The sequence below is a fragment of the Dendronephthya gigantea genome, unplaced genomic scaffold (assembly GCF_004324835.1).
Source record: "Dendronephthya gigantea isolate DGI-Jeju-01 unplaced genomic scaffold, DenGig_1.0 000035F, whole genome shotgun sequence".
NCBI lineage: Eukaryota > Metazoa > Cnidaria > Anthozoa > Malacalcyonacea > Nephtheidae > Dendronephthya > Dendronephthya gigantea.
Window position 1 is genome coordinate 1,791,491 of NW_021163045.1, and position 19,705 is coordinate 1,811,195.

Here is a 19,705-nt window from a genome sequence, read left to right on the forward strand (position 1 = left end):
AAATAAGCTTCTTGCCGCTCGGCAGCAGACCATTGAGGTGGACCCCACTGAGATTATTAAATCCAACATGGATATTATTGCCATTCTTGGCCATGCCTTCGTCGAACTATCCCATCATAGGAGAGATGCCATAAAGCCAAATCTCAACAAGGAGTTTGTGGCCCTTTGTTCTGAAAAAGTGCCGGTCACCGCCAATTTATTTGGCGATGACCTACAAGCTGAGTGCAACAATATTAAAACCTCACATAAACTCAGCCAATCAGCTAGCAAAGGCCGAGATAAAATGGATAGACGAAGATATACCGCTACTCCATATCCTTCACGCAATACCAGCGAATCTCCACGGCAGCCTTTTTTATCCCAAAGGAAACCATGGCGAAACAACAAGCCATGGTTTCCAAAGTCAGCATCCAAAGGCCAAAAACAGCAACAGTAAGCCTGGAAAATAATTCACATTTTACGGTGAGTTCTCACAAACAATACATAAGCAAGCTGATATCTGATTTACATAAACAGGTTAGTTGTTTTCAGGCGGGACAAATTTCCTTTTGTCTGTCCGAATGGACAAAACTTACATCTGACAAAGAGATTTTGAATATGGTTAAAGGATACTATTGAGTTGCTTGAGGAACCTCCTCCTAATGGCACTCGATCAAATTATCAATTTAGTACCACTGAGGAACAAGTTATTGAACTTGAGATATCCAAACTTGTTACAAAGAGGGTTATAATCCCTTCTCAACATGAGGTGGGTGAATTCATGTCACCAATTTTTCTATGTCCAAAAAAGGATGGTACACATCGCATGATTTTAAATTTAAAGCATTTAAATGCCTTTGTTGATAATTACCATTTTAAGATGGATACCTTGTGGTCTGTTATAAAATTGATGACTCCATTTTGTTTTATGGCCTGCATAGACCTTAAAGATGCCTATTACTCTGTACCTGTGGCATACTCAAGTCAAAAATATCTAAAATTTTGTTGGAAAGGTCAATTATATCAATACACATGCCTTCCCAATGGTCTCTCCAGTTGTCCCAGAAAGTTCACAAAATTGCTTAAACCTGTTTATACAGCTTTACGAAAAAAGGGGCACATATCCTCTGGTTACATAGACGATTCCTATTTACAGGGTACTACCTTCCTTGACTGTGCCCGTAATGTCGTAGACACAGTTGTATTTTCTCCCCACGAGTAAAGACCCTGGGTACGAGGTTGTATCTGGACTAGAAAACTAGCCAAAGTTCTTTGATCAATTGATCTCATCGTCAATTTTTTACCTCAAGGAGTATATTATGAGACTTTAGCCTAGATACCACTATATATAACAACTTTATTAAAATATTTTTAAAACATGGATTGTTTTACAATGATCTGTGTAACTTTCTTTCAAAAAGTATCTGATCTTCAAGACTTCAACCATGTGAAATTTACCAAAACTATATCATAGTATATTACAGTAATATAGCTCAAATTATCTAATTACAGTAAATAAAAGCTTAAAATACTCATAGACATTCATCTGACCACACAAAGTTATGTGTTAGCCTGCATTACAGGTGGTATTCATGTTTGGTACAGAAGCTAGCTACTTTGCATCCAGTATTCTCTCTACCATCTGTAATGCAGGCCAAGACACAATCCAGACACACTTTATGGATCTGCCACTTTTATAGGATTTCTATATTTACACCCTCGTTACATAGCATCTTAAAGTTTAGATCATTACCAAAACTATAACCTTAGTTCTAACCAAAACCTTATCCATGTGACCTAATACAGCTCATTCCAGCAGCATAGCCAAGAGGGGGAGAGGGAAAATCTGGACCCCCACATTTCACTCAGATCAATTCTGTAAGTGCTGACTGTTGGACCCTCAATTATTTGAGTCTGCTATGCCCCTGGCTTGCACACTTGTATACAAAACATTGTAGAAATTAAATTTTTAGATGCGAATTCTTTCCCTTTCATCAGTAACTGAATTCTTTTGCATATCTTTAGAACTCCTACATTTCACATAACAAAGAAAAAATTAAGGAAACCAAAACAACAAAAAAGTCACATCTTTCTATACTAACTCCCCCCCTTTGCAGTTTGCCCCATGCATCAACCGTGGCTAAATGACCAAAAATGCTTAAATTATATAAGGATTCATTACCTTTTAGAATAAACAAGCCAGATTATGATAACAATAAGGAATAATATAAACAATCCCAACACAGCATAGATAACATTATGACGGTTATCTGAGAACCATCCTTTCACACCAGTCTGGCGAAGTGATGACACAGCTAAATGGAATATATTATATGACAACGGTTATCTAACAGTAACACCAACGTGAAATTACAGTGGACTCTTCCCGTCCCATTAATTTGCATTATCATTGCTGTTTTTGACACTTTTGGATTAAAAACACATACTGTCATTGTTACACTTGGGTGATTTGGTGGAGGTTATATTGTTCCCTTGTGCTTCTGGTTTATTCCTTGGGCACTCAGGCATCACAAACTCACATGGTTCTACAGAATAAAAACATACAATAGTTCAGTTTAATATTATCTGCAAAATGACAAAAAATACGTATACACATCCACAACTCACGTAATCTTACCAGTGTTATTGCAAACATGTATATGTAGTTTCATATGGTGAGTTTTACAATGGCCACCTTCTGTATTGTTTAAACTTTCCATCGACCCACTTGCAGTGGCTGAAAAAAAACAAGAAATGTGTGATTGTTTAGCTAATGCAAATCCAGAGAACTGGCCACAAAGAAAGTCATTTTAGCTAATCTTTATACTTACATATGAAGTAGTAATTCTGTCCCTCATCATAACATTGTTTTTCTGGATCAGCCTGATTTTTCGCAATTGTCTCCAAGGAATATTTTACTTCTTTGCTCATTGGGTCTTCATCACAAATTAAAAGTTTTTTGACCTTCGCTCCTTTCTTTATAGTACAAGTGTCATAACTTTCCTTATCCACTAGCAAGACATTCTCATGCATCATTCTTCTGTCTGGCATCATATTGCTCACATCTCCCCAGATAGAAATATGAGGGCACATGAATATAATGTTGCTCATGTATTTAACATTTATTGAATAACCTTTTGCAGGAAATTTGTTTAGCTTGAACCTGAAAAAACAAGAAAAGTAACTGATTTCATTCCACAGTAACAGGATTATATGTAAAACAATTCATGACTACAGAATTAAGCTGACCAGTGGGTGTACAGTTTAGAACTATGCACAACTGGAAAAAATGACCATTTGCAACATTGTACATATTATCTGTTCTTCAATGGACTGAGCTTGATTTACTAAAAAACTTCCAACTACATGCATTAATTCTAGCAAAATGTACATCAACCCATCTATCATATTCGTAATTGTTTGATTTCACTATCAGAGTAAAATATATTTGGCAGTAGTATCCTATGGTTGGCTCGCTTTTGTCTATTGTTAACATACTAACTGGCAAAGATCCCATATTATATTCTTATTTTGATATTTTAAGTACTGTGTCTCGTGTCAGATAATCTTGTCAGTAAAACAATAATGTCAGTTAAACTGTTTAAATAGTCAATTTAAATGATGCTCTATTACTGTATGTGGCTAACCAAATGATATGCATAATGCAAGAATTAAAACCACATGTCCTCTTGTGCATGCAGTCATGTCCTATTTTAAGACAAAATAATAATAGTGTTTGATCACCTGACTTTGAACTAATCATGTTTCACTTTTAATAATAAATATTTCATACAAAGATATTCAAGACTATCCCAAAGCTGTACATATAGTGCATTACAAAGTAGTTAATTCTTAGATTAAGAAATAGTTTACGTACTTTAAGATACATATAATTTAATAGCCTGAACTGGAATATGGCTTATTTTACACGGAACTAAGTAAGACTTGACTAAAGTGGATACTTACTGCCACAAGTTTTCATACAATTTATTCAATTAATTGACAAAAATATATCCATATTTTTCAAATTTAAATACTAAAGTGCATGATTTCCTCTCTATTCATGCATTTCCCTTGTTCAGTACAGTTTTTTAATTTCAAGTCTCTAGTTTCTAAAATTGATGACACTTGAACCAGATATTGTACTACCAGTATTTCTATAGCCAAACTTGGCTTGATAAAATGGTGGTCTGTTTTTAAAATGATTTCTGTCTTAAATAAAACCATAAGAGTAGTACATCTCAAGTTTGTATAAACCTTTAAGTGTACTGAACTTAGAGGAGAGTTCTATCTTAACAACTCTAAGTTCGTTTATCACAAATATCGGACTTTCCACTCCAGAATCTTAAAGTGAAACGTAGTTGTCTAGTTGATGTAAAAGCTATTTCATGTCTTTAATACACACAGTAATATAATATGGGAAAAATTAGTATGAGAAAAAACAGGAAATATACGTGTTTACTGTAAGTGAAACAACTGTAAGTGAACTCAATGTGTATAATATTATAAAACGATATTGAAATACTAGAGTATCAGTGATTTGCCGTAGTAACAACTAACAACAGTAGATATTGCCTGATGGCGTCTCTTAAACATTGCCATTATGATAACATTTACGGCAACTTACTTGCAGTTCGTTGGAGTCCAAAAGATTGTCGGATAGTGTGTGTGATGTGATTCTTTAGCAAGGAAGATAAGGGCCAAAACGCCATAAAATAATATACGATCCATCGCTTCTTAAACCGTCTAAAGACGATTGTTTACAAGCGATGAAATACGACGCGTCTTGACACCACCTGTGTTGAATATGCGCGATAAAAGGCGGGCTTTTCGTAGAATTTACTATGACATGCGCAAATGTTTGCCAAATTCACCCGATTTCGAGAAATTAAATTCCCTTCAAGGTTATGCCAAAAAACATCGTTTTACGTACACTCAGCAAAACCGATCCTCGCTACAAGACGCGATTTTTGTCGTAGGATTTTAGTCGACCGATTTTAATTGGCCAATATCAAACTGTTTTGATGTTTTCCGATTGCAGTCTGTCGACTGAAATCGCTTAAAAATGAAATCACACACGCAAGGATTTAGACGAAAATGGCGTCGTGTGCGCCTAGCTTAAACCATAGACAATCCTCTTTTAGATTGTCTACGCTTAAACCCAGGATACCACTTTATACTAGATTACTAGTATATATAAGCATACATAATTAAACTTTATGCGGCTCTGACTTGACCGCAAACAAGGGCAGAGTACAAGAAAAGGAAAAACAACAGACGTTTCATCGCTGATAAACTATCAGGGAATCGTCCTATCCAAGATCGACCTCGGCTGTCTGCGGGCAACTCTGAATTGGATTGGATTGAAGTTTTTCAGTGTAAAATTGATTTGGTTTCGTGTGATAAGAAGAATTTATAGCGGCCCGACTAGCCTCCGTACTGGACGGAATAACTGAAGCGCGGCCTTGATTATTTTTCAACCACATTCATTCATTCATTCATTCCAATGCTTGTTTATGATTGCCAGAATCTCTTCCATTGTCACCCAAAAGCTGAAGCCTGCTTTTTCCTAAGAATTGGCGATTGCCATTGCAGTAAGACGTACAAGAAGACTGAATATCTTTCTAGAGCAGTGCCTGTATATATGCGAAAACTTTTTAATCATTGAGCCCACCTCACTGAAAAATTGATCTCTCTATACATGTAAGTGAGCAGCAACTTTATCGGGACCAGCACTAAAGCAAGTTTATCATTAAGGCTATATATAAGGTTCTCTAAAGCTAACATTGACAATCGCATGCAACTGATTTAAAAAACAGGTATACCGGCAACAAAATGAATCAGGCCCATCAGTGGGTTGATATATAATGACAGGTTGTAGAACAAAGGCAAAAGAAATTCGCGTTTATGTATACATAGATATAAACGTAGTCATATACAGCGAGATATTTCATATGTTCGGTACCGCAGTCAAATGATTTAACAAATAATGAAACTCTTTAAATTGGTAAGTACTGATATTAGTAAGTAGACGAGCTCGTGCATCAATGAGCATGCACGTTAGCGAATGACATTTTGTTTACGAGCGTGACTTTTAATGGCAATAAACTTGTTTCTGATACATGCAATGTAACGTATATACTGTTTGACTGTTTCAAAATATAATTTAAAACAATCACGACGTCTCTATATTTTCGTTTAAACAAGGTATATTGCATGTATTTAGAGGAATTAACTGCTCTGATGCGGTAATAATAGAATAATTTCTCAAGGATTATACAGGGTATAAAAAAGCAAGACTAAATTTTATAAATAATCGCTTCTTTTTAATAACAAACTAAGATCGTGGGCCCGTTGAGAATTATCAAGGTTGCATTTCTTTATACACCCAGTACAGCTAGCGTACTTTCTATTAATATACGTTTCCCCGCTTTACCTATGTTTTCTTAATTCACTGCCTCACTCAACATTATCCTTTACAAACTTTCTTTTACCACCTCTTCCATGTTCTTTCAATCAACTGATTTCATGGCACTCCAGGTGAACTTTCTTTCATCTCTTCATAGGTGTTTGTGTTTAAACTTGTTCCCTCAGCTTCGCCACTTTTACCTCAGATCTAGCCTAATGACCAGTTTTCCTTCATCTCTCCTTATCAAATATCTATGAAAAATTAACCTTGCTATATACTTTCATCTTCAATGCGATGTCTACAACCTCACATCTTCTTCTTATCCCTTCATGTAGTATTACAGTCTGCATGTAACTAGTTTTTCTTCACCTCCCCTTATCACATGTCTAAGACAAATGAACTTCCCTACACACTCATTTTCACTGGAATGTCTACTGGATCACATCTTCTTCTTATCCCTTCATATAGTATTACTGCACGATAACTATAGTTTTTCTTCACCTCCCCTTATCACATGTCTGTGACAAATGAACCTCACTATACTCTCAACTTCACTGAAATGACTCTTAACCGTTGAGATGAATAAAATTGAGGTTTATTCATCTCAATGCTCTTAACCCTTTATCAAATGTTATTGCGTATCCACACCATTTCATATGCGCATGTTCCCTCCACCCAAATCATACTACCACATTTCAATCGCGTGAAATATCAAGCTACGTGTATGTGACTGTAATTTTGTTTTTTAGTTCATGTTTTTGGCTGCTTTGCTATGTACGTACATTTTTATATTCAACTACGAAATGCTAAGTATTATCTTTGTGGTGAGAAAAAGGACTGGTAAGTAATACGGGAAAATAAAATACATCACAACCATTACGCTATTGATGATATTTATTGATTAGAGCCATATCAAATTGATCACGTATCTATACACATCAATATATTATCAATTATAAACGAATTTATACGAGAAAGATTATAATTGTGATTATTTAAGTAAGATTTGTTAATTAAGATGTAATTTAAGTAAGATTGTAATGGTGATTATTTTCATAATTGTAATCGTTGTTGTTTTGTAGGAATCCCTTCCTCATTGAATGTATTTTACAAAAAAACGCTAGAGTCAACTGATGCGAAGCCTTTCATAGTTAAAAAGGATGCAAATGAAGATGTCAATAGAGAAGAGATAAAAGATCAACCAATCCACTCTGATTACCCAACCTATCACACCTTTGAAGCGATGCTACACGATGACACGCATGCGTCAAACAACAGAGCCTTCCCAGCCAACTCCTCGTGCTCATATCAAGGAATTAGAAAGCCCACGACAACGAGTGATTCTAAAACCCTGGTTCCAGAGTGTCGTAGAAGAAAGTCAACTCTTCGTGATTGCGAAGACGTGATCAAATATTTCGGTCCTCACGGAACAATGACCCCAGGGAAGTGTGACACCAAAAAATCCATTAAAATATGTTCCATATCTGGTGGGGAAAATTACAAAAGAGAGCAAGTCCAAGTATCATGCAATGATAGTCACTGCAGAGGAAAAACAATTTTACTTGGACTGTTTAATGAACAGATAGGAAAAGTTGCATGGCGCAGATTGAGTAATACAGATGCTTTAGGTGCGCGACTTCAACACCACATTCTGACCTCAGCCTTTGCGCCTGGGTTTGCATTGTTAAAATGCGGGGAAGGTACCCAGGTCTTAAGTTTCCCAAATATTTTAAAACGGGCCAAACCTTTTCAAAGGCTGAAGAAGAGAAGACCATTCAATATAAACATCGTCCTTGAAGACTCGTTATCTCGCGCGCACTTTTACAGAACTCTGTTAAAAACTGCGTCAACTTTCAGAGATATTGTTTATAATCAAACAATTCCGTCGACCCTGCTGGAGTTTGAAAAAGTTCAAGCCTATGGATCTACCACGTTTAACAACCTCAAGAGACTTTTCACAGGACAGAAATACAACCAAGTTATCAACAACTGCAAATATACTGTCGAGGAATTTAAAGCAAATGGTAGAATGTCTAACTGTACATATGGAGTCGAAGAGATGTTTGCTCGATATAAAAACGCTGGATATAGTACACTGCTTCAAGAGGATCATTGTTGGCGCGACGCGTGGGTTCGTTCATGGATCCACGCAGATTCTTAGACCCAATTAAGAACAAGATGGAGCGGCTTAGCAGATGGAAGGATTTTGTTCAGCTTGTTCAACTATCGGGTCGTGGAAAGGTGGTTGATGATTATGGTATGTCCATATTAACTTGTGATGCGTATAGAAGGTTAAGAGTGACAAACCCATTCAGTTCGAAAACTGTTCCAAACGTTTGCTTCGCCGGGAGGTATTATGCATCATTCTTCTTGGAGTATGTGAAAAAGTACACAGAGCTCAATGATATGGCCGATCAGCCGTTCATAGCGTATACACATGTGTTGACATCACACGATACTAATGGAAGACGTATAGTCAATGATGACGAAAGTCTGTCAGAGTTGTTTCGACACGCAGCACATTTACGAAACACTTTGACGATCTTTGCCTCAGACCATGGCTCAAAAGCGACTGATTTTTCAGCATATTCAACAAAAGGAAGAGAAGAGGTCTTCCAACCTTTGTTGTTTATGATCATTCCACACGAAGTCAGCAAGTTGCTTGGTTCAGAAGCAATGAATGCATTGGTGCTCAACCAAAATCGTTTGGTAGGCGTTGAAGATTTGTACAATTCATTGGTCTCGATTATAGAACCTCGCGTGAAAAAACAGACGGAAAACGCAGCCTTTAATCCCGAAAACTCCAACCTGGACACAGATTCTAACGCAAAACATTTGGCTCCGTACGCAGGCCCAATTCCTCAAATTGCGGAAGAAGACGAAGGACTTGATAGTCCTCTTATGAAATCACAACTGCGAGGTTTGTTTAAACCGGTACCTTTGAACCGCATTTGCGAAGAAATGAAAATACTTCCAATTGCATTATGCCTGTGCGATGGTATGGATAAAACTGTGTCGAGCGATTCTCCATTGGCTACATGGGCGGCTGAATTTGCTGTGGGAACCATAAATAACAGAATTCAGGAACAGTACACAAAGTCTAAACTAGGAACAATGGCTACTTCAGAATTCTTTGGTTACGGCGCATGTCAGCGGTACGTAGCCACGGGTGTGACGAATGCAAGGCACGTGGTCGTCGGCATCGACCAAAAGCTATTGTTCACTTTACTGGCAAAACCTATCGACCGAGAGACCGCGGAAATTTTTGACATCGAATTGACGTTTCCTATAAAAAAAAACGAACCTGGCCTAACTTTGAGCAACCTGGTCCGTGTGACGCGGTTTAATGAGTACGAAACGTGCTCGGATACGGGCGTTGAACCAAAGCTCTGCGCATGTCATCCAGACAACACAAACAACACGTTGTGGAGGAAGAGATTATTTTCGAAGATGATTTCACAAGCAAAATTCGGTTTGAAACCTCGAACACGTTTCCTTCGAAAACCGTGTCTCCTGGTTGTTTTTTGGGTTAAATTGCAAAATATTGGTGAACGCTGGCCAAGTAAAATTAGGACGTACGAAGCGATCAACCGGTGTTCAAATGTGAAATACAATTTAACAATTTTCTTCAAAGAAGCTCATACCACTCGGATTTCATTAAAATATCCTGCATATGTTACCCTACTGCCTAAGACAGTCACATTCCTTTTCACGACTAAAAACGATCTTAAAAATGACCAAACTATACCAGTATTTAGGTACATGAAGAGTATTTTAACGCACTGATAGGACACACGAATTGAGGTTAATAAGTTTACGGCACCATTGCAAGTATATAATACATAGCAATCATCGCAACTCTAGTTTACACAATGAAAGTAACTATCACCCAGATTATATATACATTAACGAATGTTATATTATTTTTATTCAACGATATTAAATGTCATATTATTTTTTATCATATAATATCATTAATATGCAGTGTTTTATTGACGAATCCGCCATTTTGAAAAGCGATAATAACACATGTGCGGTTATTCATGATAATAACACATGTTCTATTATCGTGTTTGATCCACCGATCTGGAATCAGGAAGGAGGATAAAAAACTTCTTCAAAAAACCCAGTTTTTTATTTTATAATAAAGAGAATAATGCATGGATGCTTTGAAATATGGAATTCATTTCTCGTGTTGACAAAGATATCGAATGATATCGAATTAACCGCATGCAATAGGTGCTTTCAAACGTTTTTGCGTTTTTTTAAACAGACTGTACTACTCCTTTTTGAAATCAAGCTTTTGTTAGAATTTGGATGCCTTTTTATTTTTCTAACCAACGGATGCATAAAATATAAAGTGAGACGTTTGATTTTTACTACATTGATATTTTGCGTTTGCCGTGTAAATGAGAACTTCAAATACAAAGACACTTTGTTCAGTAATCCGTTGAACCATGTCTTTGATCAACCTGGGGATATGAGCTGATATGGCGATCAATAATTTGACAATTTTCATTCAATTTTATATCTTGCACTCTTAGACTGCAAATTTTAGTTATTACTATTTTTCATTTATTTACAAATCAAACGTTTTTACACATATCCGGACTTGTATTCGGATTCGGATAGCTGAATTCAACACTGATTGGATAAATGAACTGGTACACAAGTTTTACCAAATGTCACCTGGCAGGTTATATAATAGCTCTGAGTCAAATTCTGACATTTATGGAGATGAAAGCAACAATAAGTTAAAAAGTTAACATGAAATTCGCAAAACTGGTGAGTTTATTTAACAGTCCAAGGAAAATACCTAAATAATAATACTTTCATACAGTATGTAGCGAACGTGTTTATCATTTCTTGGGCAGAAATTTGAGGATGGCAAAGTTAATGATAAACAATGGGTAATAACTTTCCACTGAGCCCTATATGTCGACATTTTGCAAAATTACACTAGGATTAACCTACAATAAACGGTAGATATCATTCTATAATCGATTTATTATGAAGATATCAATGCAATGTTTATTATTTTTAGGTCATAATTTTATCTGCTCTGTCTGCCACATTCGTGTTTATATTTAACTACGAAATGTTGGATATTATTCTGAGAGTGAAAGAAAACATAGGTAAGTATTTCACACACGATCGCAACCCTCACAATATTGATTACATCGATTATATTTACTTTATTGATCATATTTTAGACATTAAATATAGTAATCACGCGTTAGTATTAATACTGAAAATATTCCCTAATGTTAATACTGTAATAATCATAAAAAAAATTTAACTTGTGTTACAGCATTCCGTTCTCCATTCAAAATACTTTTCCAAGAGGCTCCAGGGTCAATTGATTTGACCCTATCCATTCTAAAAAAAGATGACACTGGAGACATCGTAAACGAACGTTCAAACGAGCAAGTTCAACCAATCCACTTTGATTACCCAACCTATCACACCTTTGAAGCAATGCTACACGATGACACGCATGCGTCAAACAACAGAGCCTTCCCAGCATACTCTTCGTGCCCATATCGGGGAATTAGAAAGCCAATGACAATGAGCGATTCTAAAACCCTGGTTCCAGAGTGTCATAGAAGAAAGTCAACTTCTCGTGATTGCGAAGACGTGATCAAATATTTCGGTCCTCACGGAACAATGACACCAGGGAATTGTAACAACAAAAGTAATGCTGTTAAAATATGTTCCATATCTGGTGGGGAAAATTACAAAAGAGAGCAAGTCCAAGTATCATGCAATGATAGTCACTGCAGAGGAAAAACTATTTTACTTGGACTGTTTAATGACCAGATGGGAAACGTTACATGGCGCAAATTGAATGATACAGACAACTTAAATGCGCAACTTAAACAACACATTCTGTCTTCAACCTTTGGGCCCGGATTTGCATTGTTAAAATGCGGGGAAGGTACCCAGATCTTAAGTTTTCCAAATATTTTAAAACGGGCCAAACCTTTTCAAAGGCTGAAGAAGAGAAGACCATTCAATATCAACATCGTACTTGAAGACTCGTTATCTCGCGCGCACTTTTACAGAACTCTGTTAAAAACTGCGTCGACTTTTAGAGATATTGTTTCTAATCAAACAATTCCATCGACTCTGCTGGAGTTTGAAAAAGTTCAAGCTTATGGGTCTACCACGTTTAACAACCTCAAGAGACTTTTCACAGGACAGAAATACAACAAAGTTATCGACAACTGCAAATATACTGTCGAGGAATTTAAAGCAAATGCTAGCATGTTCAATTGTACATACGGAGTCGAAGAGATGTTTGCTCGATATAAAAACGCTGGATATAGCACACTGCTTCAAGAGGATAGCTGTTGGCGCGACGCGTGGGGCTCGCTCATGGATCCACGCAGATTCTTAGACCCAATTAAAAACGACATGGAGCGGCTTAGCAGATGGAAGGATTTTGTTCAGCTTGTTCAACTATCGGGTCGTGGAAAGGTGGTTGATGATTATGGGATGTCCATATTATCTTGTGATGTGTATGGAGAGTTTAAAGTGACAAACCCATACAGTTCGAAAACTGTTCCAAACGTTTGCTTCGCCGGGAGGTATTATGCATCATTCTTCTTGGAGTATGTGAAAAAGTACACAGAGCTCAATGATATGGCCGATCAGCCGTTCATAGCGTATACACATGTGTTGACATCACACGATACTAATGGAAGACGTATAGTCAATGATGACGAAAGTCTGTCAGAGTTATTTCGACACGCAGCACATTTACGAAACACTTTGACGATCTTTGCCTCAGACCATGGCGCAAAAGGGACTGATTTTTCAGCATATTCAACACAAGGAAGAGAAGAGGTCTTCCAACCTTTGTTGTTTATGATCATTCCACACAAAGTCAGCAAGTTGCTTGGTTCAGAAGCAATGAATGCATTGGTGCTCAACCAAAATCGTTTGGTAGGCGTTGAAGATCTGTACAATTCATTGGTCTCGATTATAGAACCTCGCGTGAAAAAACAGGCGGAAAACGCAGCCTTTAATCCAGAAAACTCCAACCTGGACACAGATCCTAACGCAAAACATTTGGCTCCGTACCCAGGCCCAATTCCTCAAATTGCGGAAGAAGACGAAGGACTTGATGGTCCTCTTATGAAATCACAACTGCGAGGTTTGTTTAAACCGGTACCTTTGAACCGCACTTGCGAGGAAATGAAAATAATTCCAATTGCATTATGCCTGTGCGATGGTATGGATAAAACTGTGTCGAGCAATTCTCCATTGGCTATATGGGCGGCTGAATTTGCTGTGGGAACCTTAAATAACAGAATTCAGGAACAGTACACAAAGTCTAAACAAGGAAGAATGGCTACGTCAGACTTCTTTGGTTACGGCGCATGTCAGCGGTACGTAGCCACAGGTGTGAAGAATGCGCGGCACGTGGTCGTCGGCATCGACCAAAAGCTATTGTTCACTTTACTGGCAAAACCCATCGACCGAAAGACTGCGGAAATTTTTGACATCGAATTGACGTTTCCTATAAAAAAAACCGAACCTGGCCCTAACTTTGAGCAACCTGGTCCGTGTGACGCGGTTTAATGAGTACGAAACGTGCTCGGATACGGGCGTTGATCCAAAGCTTTGCGCGTGTCATCCAGACAACACAAACAACACGTTGTGGAGGAAGAGGTTATTTTTGAAGATGATTTCACAAGCGAAATTCGGTTTGAAACCTCGAACACGTTTCCTTGAAAACCGTGTCTCCTGGTTGTTTTTTGGTTAAATTGCAAAATATTGGTGAACGCTGGCCAAGTAAAATTAGGACTTACGAAGCGATCAACCGGTGTTCAAATGTGACATACAATTTAACAATTTTCTTCAAAGAAGCTTATACCACTCGGATTTCATTAAAATATCCTGCATATGTCACTCTACTGCCTAAGACAGTCACATTCCTTTTCACGACTAAAAGCAGTCTTAAAAATGACAGAGCTAAACCAGTATTTAGGTTTAAAAAGAGTATTTTAACGCACTGATATTTAATTAAATGGTATTTAAAGTAGCTAAACCAGCAGTAATCACAGATTAGTGATTTGCGTTCGGAATGTGTTGATTTTGGTTAACGATCATTAACAAAAATGTTAACATTATAACGTCACAGGCTCACAGCGTATTTGATTCAAAAGGTTACCCGCAAAATGAGTAATTTAACAACAGTGATGGCTCATGTGCTATAAAAATTAACAACAAAATGTCAAAATAGAGCGAGCACATGGTCTCCAGTTACTATACGACACATCAAAACAAGGCAAATCTGACATCGCGAATCTCGATATGACACGGCTACGAAGCGTTCTCTTTCGTCGAACGCAATTATAAAACAATTCTACCACTCGCTTTTGTCGTATATATACCAACTGGGTGCTACGCACCTCCGGTCGGCTATCAACATCCGGAATTGTATTCAGATAGCTGAGTTCTACACTGATTGGATCAATTCAACTGGTACACAAGTTTTAAAACATGTTACCTGGCAGGTTATATAACTCGATGTCTAAATCTGATCTTTTATGTCGATGAAAACAACTGTTCTTTTAAAGGTTTATGATGAAATTTGCAAAACTGGTGAGTTAAATTAGAAGTTCAAAATAATATTTTTAACAGTAAACAGCGAAGGTGTTTATCATTTCTTGAGCACTAAATTTAAGACAGCAAAAATAATAAACAATAAACTTGGTAATGACTTTCTCGCCCCATGCATAAATATATCAGTGATATATATTTCGAAAAATTACAGTAGAATCAAACTATAATACAAAGGTAGAATTTATCTCAATCAATTTATTATGTAGATATATTTGTATTGATCAATATTTTTTATTTCAGTTCATGATTTTTGCTGCTGTTTTATCAGCATTCGTGTTTATATTTAACTACGAAATGCTGGATATTATTCTTGTGATGAAAGAAAGAATTGGTAAGTATTTCACACATAATGGTGAGGATCACGATATTGATTACATCGAATATCTTTACTTTATTGATTATATTGTAGATGTTCAATGCATTAATCACGAATCGGTATATTTTGATAATACTTATATTGTAATATTCATTACGAAAACTAAGAACTTAACATTTTGTTACAGCATTCCGTTCCCCATTCAAAATGCTATTCCAAGAGGCTCCAGGGTCAATTGATTTGAGGCTATCCATTGTAAAAAACGATGACACTGGAGACATCGTAAACGAACGTTCAAACGAGCAGGTTCAACAAAGCCACTCTGATTACCCAACCTATCACACCTTTGAAGCAATGCTACACGATGACACGCATGCGTCAAACAACAGAGCCTTCCCAGCATACTCTTCGTGCCCATATCGCGGAATTAGAAAGCCAAGGACAACGAGTGATTCTAAAACCCTAGTTCCAGAGTGTCGGAGAAGAAAGTCAACTTCTCATGATTGCGAAGACGTGATCAAATATTTCGGTCCTCACGGAACAATGACACCAGGCAAGTGTAACACAAAAAATGCTGTTAAAATATGTTCCATATCTGGTGGGGAAAATTACAAAAGAGAGCAAGTCCAAGTATCATGCAATGATAGTCACTGCAGAGGAAACACAATTTTTCTTGGAATATTTAATGATCAAATTGGAAACGTTACATGGCGCAAATTGAATAATACAGACAACTTAAACGCGCAACTTAAACAACACATTTTGTCTTCAACCTTTGGGCCTGGGTTTGCATTGTTAAAATGCGGGGAAGGTACCCAGGTCTTAGGTTTTCCAACTATTTTAAAACGGGCCAAACCTTCTCAAAGACTGGAGAAGAGAAGACCATTCAATATCAACATCGTAGTTGAGGATTCGTTATCTCGCGCGCATTTTTACAGAACTCTTTTAAAAACTGCGTCGACTTTCAGGGATATTGTTTATAATCAAACAATTCCATCGACCCTGCTGGAGTTTCAAAAAGTTCAAAGCTATGCAGCAAAAACATATCAAAGCCTTCAAAGACTGTTTGCAGGACGAAAATACTTAGACGTTGGAGAGAACTGCAAATATACTGTCGAGGAATTTAAAGCAAATGGTAGCATGTTCAACTGTACATATGCAGTCGAAGAGATGTTTGCACGATATAAAAACGCTGGATATAGTACACTGCTTCAAGAGGATCATTGTTGGCACGACGCGTGGGGTTCTTTCATGGATCCACGCAAACAGTTAGACCCAGTTACAGACGAGATGCAGCGGCTTAGCAGATGGAAGGATTTTGTTCAGCTTGTTCAATTATCGGGTCGTCAACAGGCGATTGATGATTATGGTATGTCCATATTAACTTGTGATGTGTACAGAGAGTTCAAAGTGACAAACCCATTTAGTTCGAAAATTATTCCAAACGTTTGCTTCGCCGGGAGGCATTATGCATCATTCTTCTTGGAGTATGTGAAAAAGTACACAGAGCTCAATGATATAGCCGATCAGCCGTTCATAGCGTATACACATGTGTTGACATCACACGATACTAATGGAAGACGTATAGTCAATGATGACGAAAGCCTCTCAGAGTTATTTCGACACGCAGCACATTTACGAAACACTTTGACGATCTTTGCCTCCGACCATGGCGCAAAAGCGACTGATTTTGCAGCATATTCAACACAAGGAAGAGAAGAGGTCTTCCAACCTTTGTTGTTTATGATCATTCCACACGAAGTCAGCAAGTTGCTTGGTTCAGAAGCAATGAATGCATTGGTACTCAATCAAAATCGTTTGGTAGGCGTTGAAGATCTGTATAACTCATTGGTCTCGATTATAGAACTTCGCGTGTGGGCTGAAAGCTTAGCCTCGAACCCAAATCATTCCAACCAGAACACTGCAGGTTCTAATCCGAAGCATTCGGTTGCGTTCGCTGACCCAATTTCAAAAACGTCTAGGGAAGAGGAAGGGCTTGATGGACCTCAGATAAAATCACATCTGCAAGGTTTATTTAGACCAGTATTTTTAAACCGCACTTGCAAAGAAATGAAAATAAGTTCGGTTGCATTATGCCTGTGCGATGGCATGGAAAACACAATCTCGAACGACACTGACGCAGTCAGGTGGGCGGCTGAATTTGCGCTAGGAACCTTAAATAACAGAATTCAGAAACAGTACACGACAAATCTGAAGTCTCAGCTGGGAAAGATGGCTACGTCTAAATTCTTTGGTTACGGCGCATGTCAGCGGTACGTAGCCACGGTTGTGACAAATGCTCGCCAAGTCGTCGTTGGCATCAACCAGAAGTTATTGTTCACTTTGCTGGCAAAACCCAATGACCGAAAAACTGCGGAAATTTTTGACGTCGAATTGACGTTTCCCATGAAACAAGGTGAACATGGTATAATTTTGAATAATCTGGTTCGTGTATCCCGGTTTAATGAGTATGAAATATGCTCGGATACGGGCGTTGATCCAAAGCTGTGCGCATGTCATCCTTATAAAACTAACAACACCTTGTGGAGGAGGAAATTGTTTTCGATGGTGACTTCACAAGCCATTTTGGGAATGAAACCTCAGACACAGTTTCTTGATAAGCCGTGTCTTTTGATAATTGCTCGAGTTACAAAGACAGAAATACGCCCCGGACGTTGGCAAAATGCCACGGAGACATACGAAGCAATCAACCGGTGCAGAAATGTGAAATACAAATTAAAAATTTCTTTTAAACGCATCTATAAAATGAGGATTTCATTGAAATATCCTGCAATTGTAACCTTACTGCCGAAGACAGTCACGTTTCTTTATACGGCTATAAACAACTGGATATTTGGCAAAGCTGTGCCTAAATTTAGTTTTAAAAAGACTGTATTATATCGCAGTAATAATACAACGAAGAAGAAACTGTAATGTTTGTTGGATGGAAAAGCTAAAAAATACAAATTCATATTTATCAGTTTCTGGACAATCAGAAACGAGCATTTTGGAATTAACTACGATTTAACAGACTCTAAGTTATGTATTTTATAAACATGCACAACAACGATTATTAAAAAAGCATGATCTCAATGGGAAGTTATTTTTTAAAGACTCGGACCAGTTGTATCAAGCTCATTTAGCTTAAACGCTGGTTAAGTTCAAAATAGAAATCAAGTCTATCGTTTTATTCAAGAAGCAAACAAAATGTTTTTAACCCTAATACAACGATACTGTTTCAACTACATATTCAGTGCATAATATTCAAGTTGATTCATTCAAAAGAGATGTAAAAGTGTTATTTAATTTTGACTTATCCGTCGTTTCAGCTATAAACGGGTTTCATACAACCGGCCCCCGGTATATCGAGCCAGTAAAGTAGCCAGCTCGACGATTAAGTGTCTCTATGCAAATTAAAAGTTATACCATTATTCAATTCTTCAGAAATTAATATATTTTCAAAGTCAATTAACACGAAAATATACTTGCACAGCGACACAATTTTGTCGGACTGGCTTCGCTACTATTTCATCTAGCTGAATTCTACACTGATTGGATAAACCCAACTGGTAGACAAGTATTGAAGTGTGCTACCTGTCAGGTTATATCTGTTTAAATGTGACCTTTATTGTCAAAGAGGATGAAAGCAACTACTAATCGAAAAGTTTAAGATGAAATTCGCAAAACTGGTGAGTTATAAGAGCATTTCCACAAAAATAATTAAATAATAACATTTTTATAAAGCATGTAGCGAATGTGTTTATTATTTCTTGGGCACAAATTTGAAGATGGCAAAGATAATAAACAATGGGTAATAACTTTCCACTGATAATTTGATAAAATATAGGTGAAAACATTACTCCGAAAATAACATCTTGTAAACTCAAGATAATTATGAGCTATAACAACAAGACAAGAATTTTAAAGCGATATTTCGACTTTATTTCAAAGTCATTGTCAAACCAGAATGACAATGGTTTAAAAATGACTTTGAAATAAAGTCGAAATATATCACTTTAAAATTCTTGTCTTGTTGTTATAGCTCATATCTTGAGTTTACAAGTTGTCGTTTTTCGAAGTAATGTTTTTGTAACTTTTCACTCAGCCCTATATGACGATATCTTGCAAAATTACACTAGAATTAACCTATAATAAACGGTAGATATAATTCTAATCGATTTATTATGAAGATATCAATGCAATGTTTATTATTTTTAGGTCATAATTTTAGTTGCTCTGTCTGCCACATTCGTGTTTATATTTAACTACAAAATGTTGGATATTATTCTGAGAATGAAAGGAAATATCGGTAATTATTTCACGCAGAGCGAAGATATTGATTACATCAATTATATTTACTTTATTGA

The 19,705-nt window shown here is 37.0% G+C and overlaps 4 protein-coding genes across 4 annotated transcripts; 3 read left to right on the top strand and 1 right to left on the bottom strand.

The window, feature by feature from the left end:
• Positions 1 to 1,321: 1,321 nt before the first annotated feature.
• On the bottom strand, positions 1,322 to 5,173 carry LOC114525734 (ephrin-B2-like). The gene is made up of 6 exons (XM_028547154.1): positions 4,607 to 5,173; positions 2,811 to 3,142; positions 2,618 to 2,716; positions 2,427 to 2,525; positions 2,162 to 2,294; positions 1,322 to 2,009 (listed from the first exon to the last, which is right to left on the bottom strand). Exons 1-6 carry the CDS (start codon positions 4,708 to 4,710, stop codon positions 1,949 to 1,951), a joined length of 828 nt encoding a protein of 275 aa, XP_028402955.1. The 5' UTR covers positions 4,711 to 5,173; the 3' UTR covers positions 1,322 to 1,948.
• Positions 5,174 to 8,523: 3,350 nt separating this feature from the next.
• LOC114525792 lies at positions 8,524 to 10,341 on the top strand. Its single transcript, XM_028547218.1, has one exon. It carries the CDS (start codon positions 8,528 to 8,530, stop codon positions 10,172 to 10,174), a length of 1,647 nt encoding a protein of 548 aa, XP_028403019.1. The 5' UTR covers positions 8,524 to 8,527; the 3' UTR covers positions 10,175 to 10,341.
• Positions 10,342 to 12,315: 1,974 nt separating this feature from the next.
• On the top strand, positions 12,316 to 14,642 carry LOC114525614. The gene is made up of 3 exons (XM_028547003.1): positions 12,316 to 12,326; positions 12,382 to 13,927; positions 13,959 to 14,642. Exons 1-3 carry the CDS (start codon positions 12,316 to 12,318, stop codon positions 14,157 to 14,159), a joined length of 1,758 nt encoding a protein of 585 aa, XP_028402804.1. The 3' UTR covers positions 14,160 to 14,642.
• Positions 14,643 to 14,677: 35 nt separating this feature from the next.
• On the top strand, positions 14,678 to 18,591 carry LOC114525787. Its single transcript, XM_028547214.1, has 3 exons — positions 14,678 to 15,001; positions 15,263 to 15,353; positions 15,526 to 18,591. The coding sequence occupies exons 1-3, from the start codon at positions 14,981 to 14,983 to the stop codon at positions 18,270 to 18,272; spliced, it is 2,859 nt and encodes a 952-aa protein (XP_028403015.1). The 5' UTR covers positions 14,678 to 14,980; the 3' UTR covers positions 18,273 to 18,591.
• The last annotated feature ends 1,114 nt before the right edge of the window (positions 18,592 to 19,705 follow it).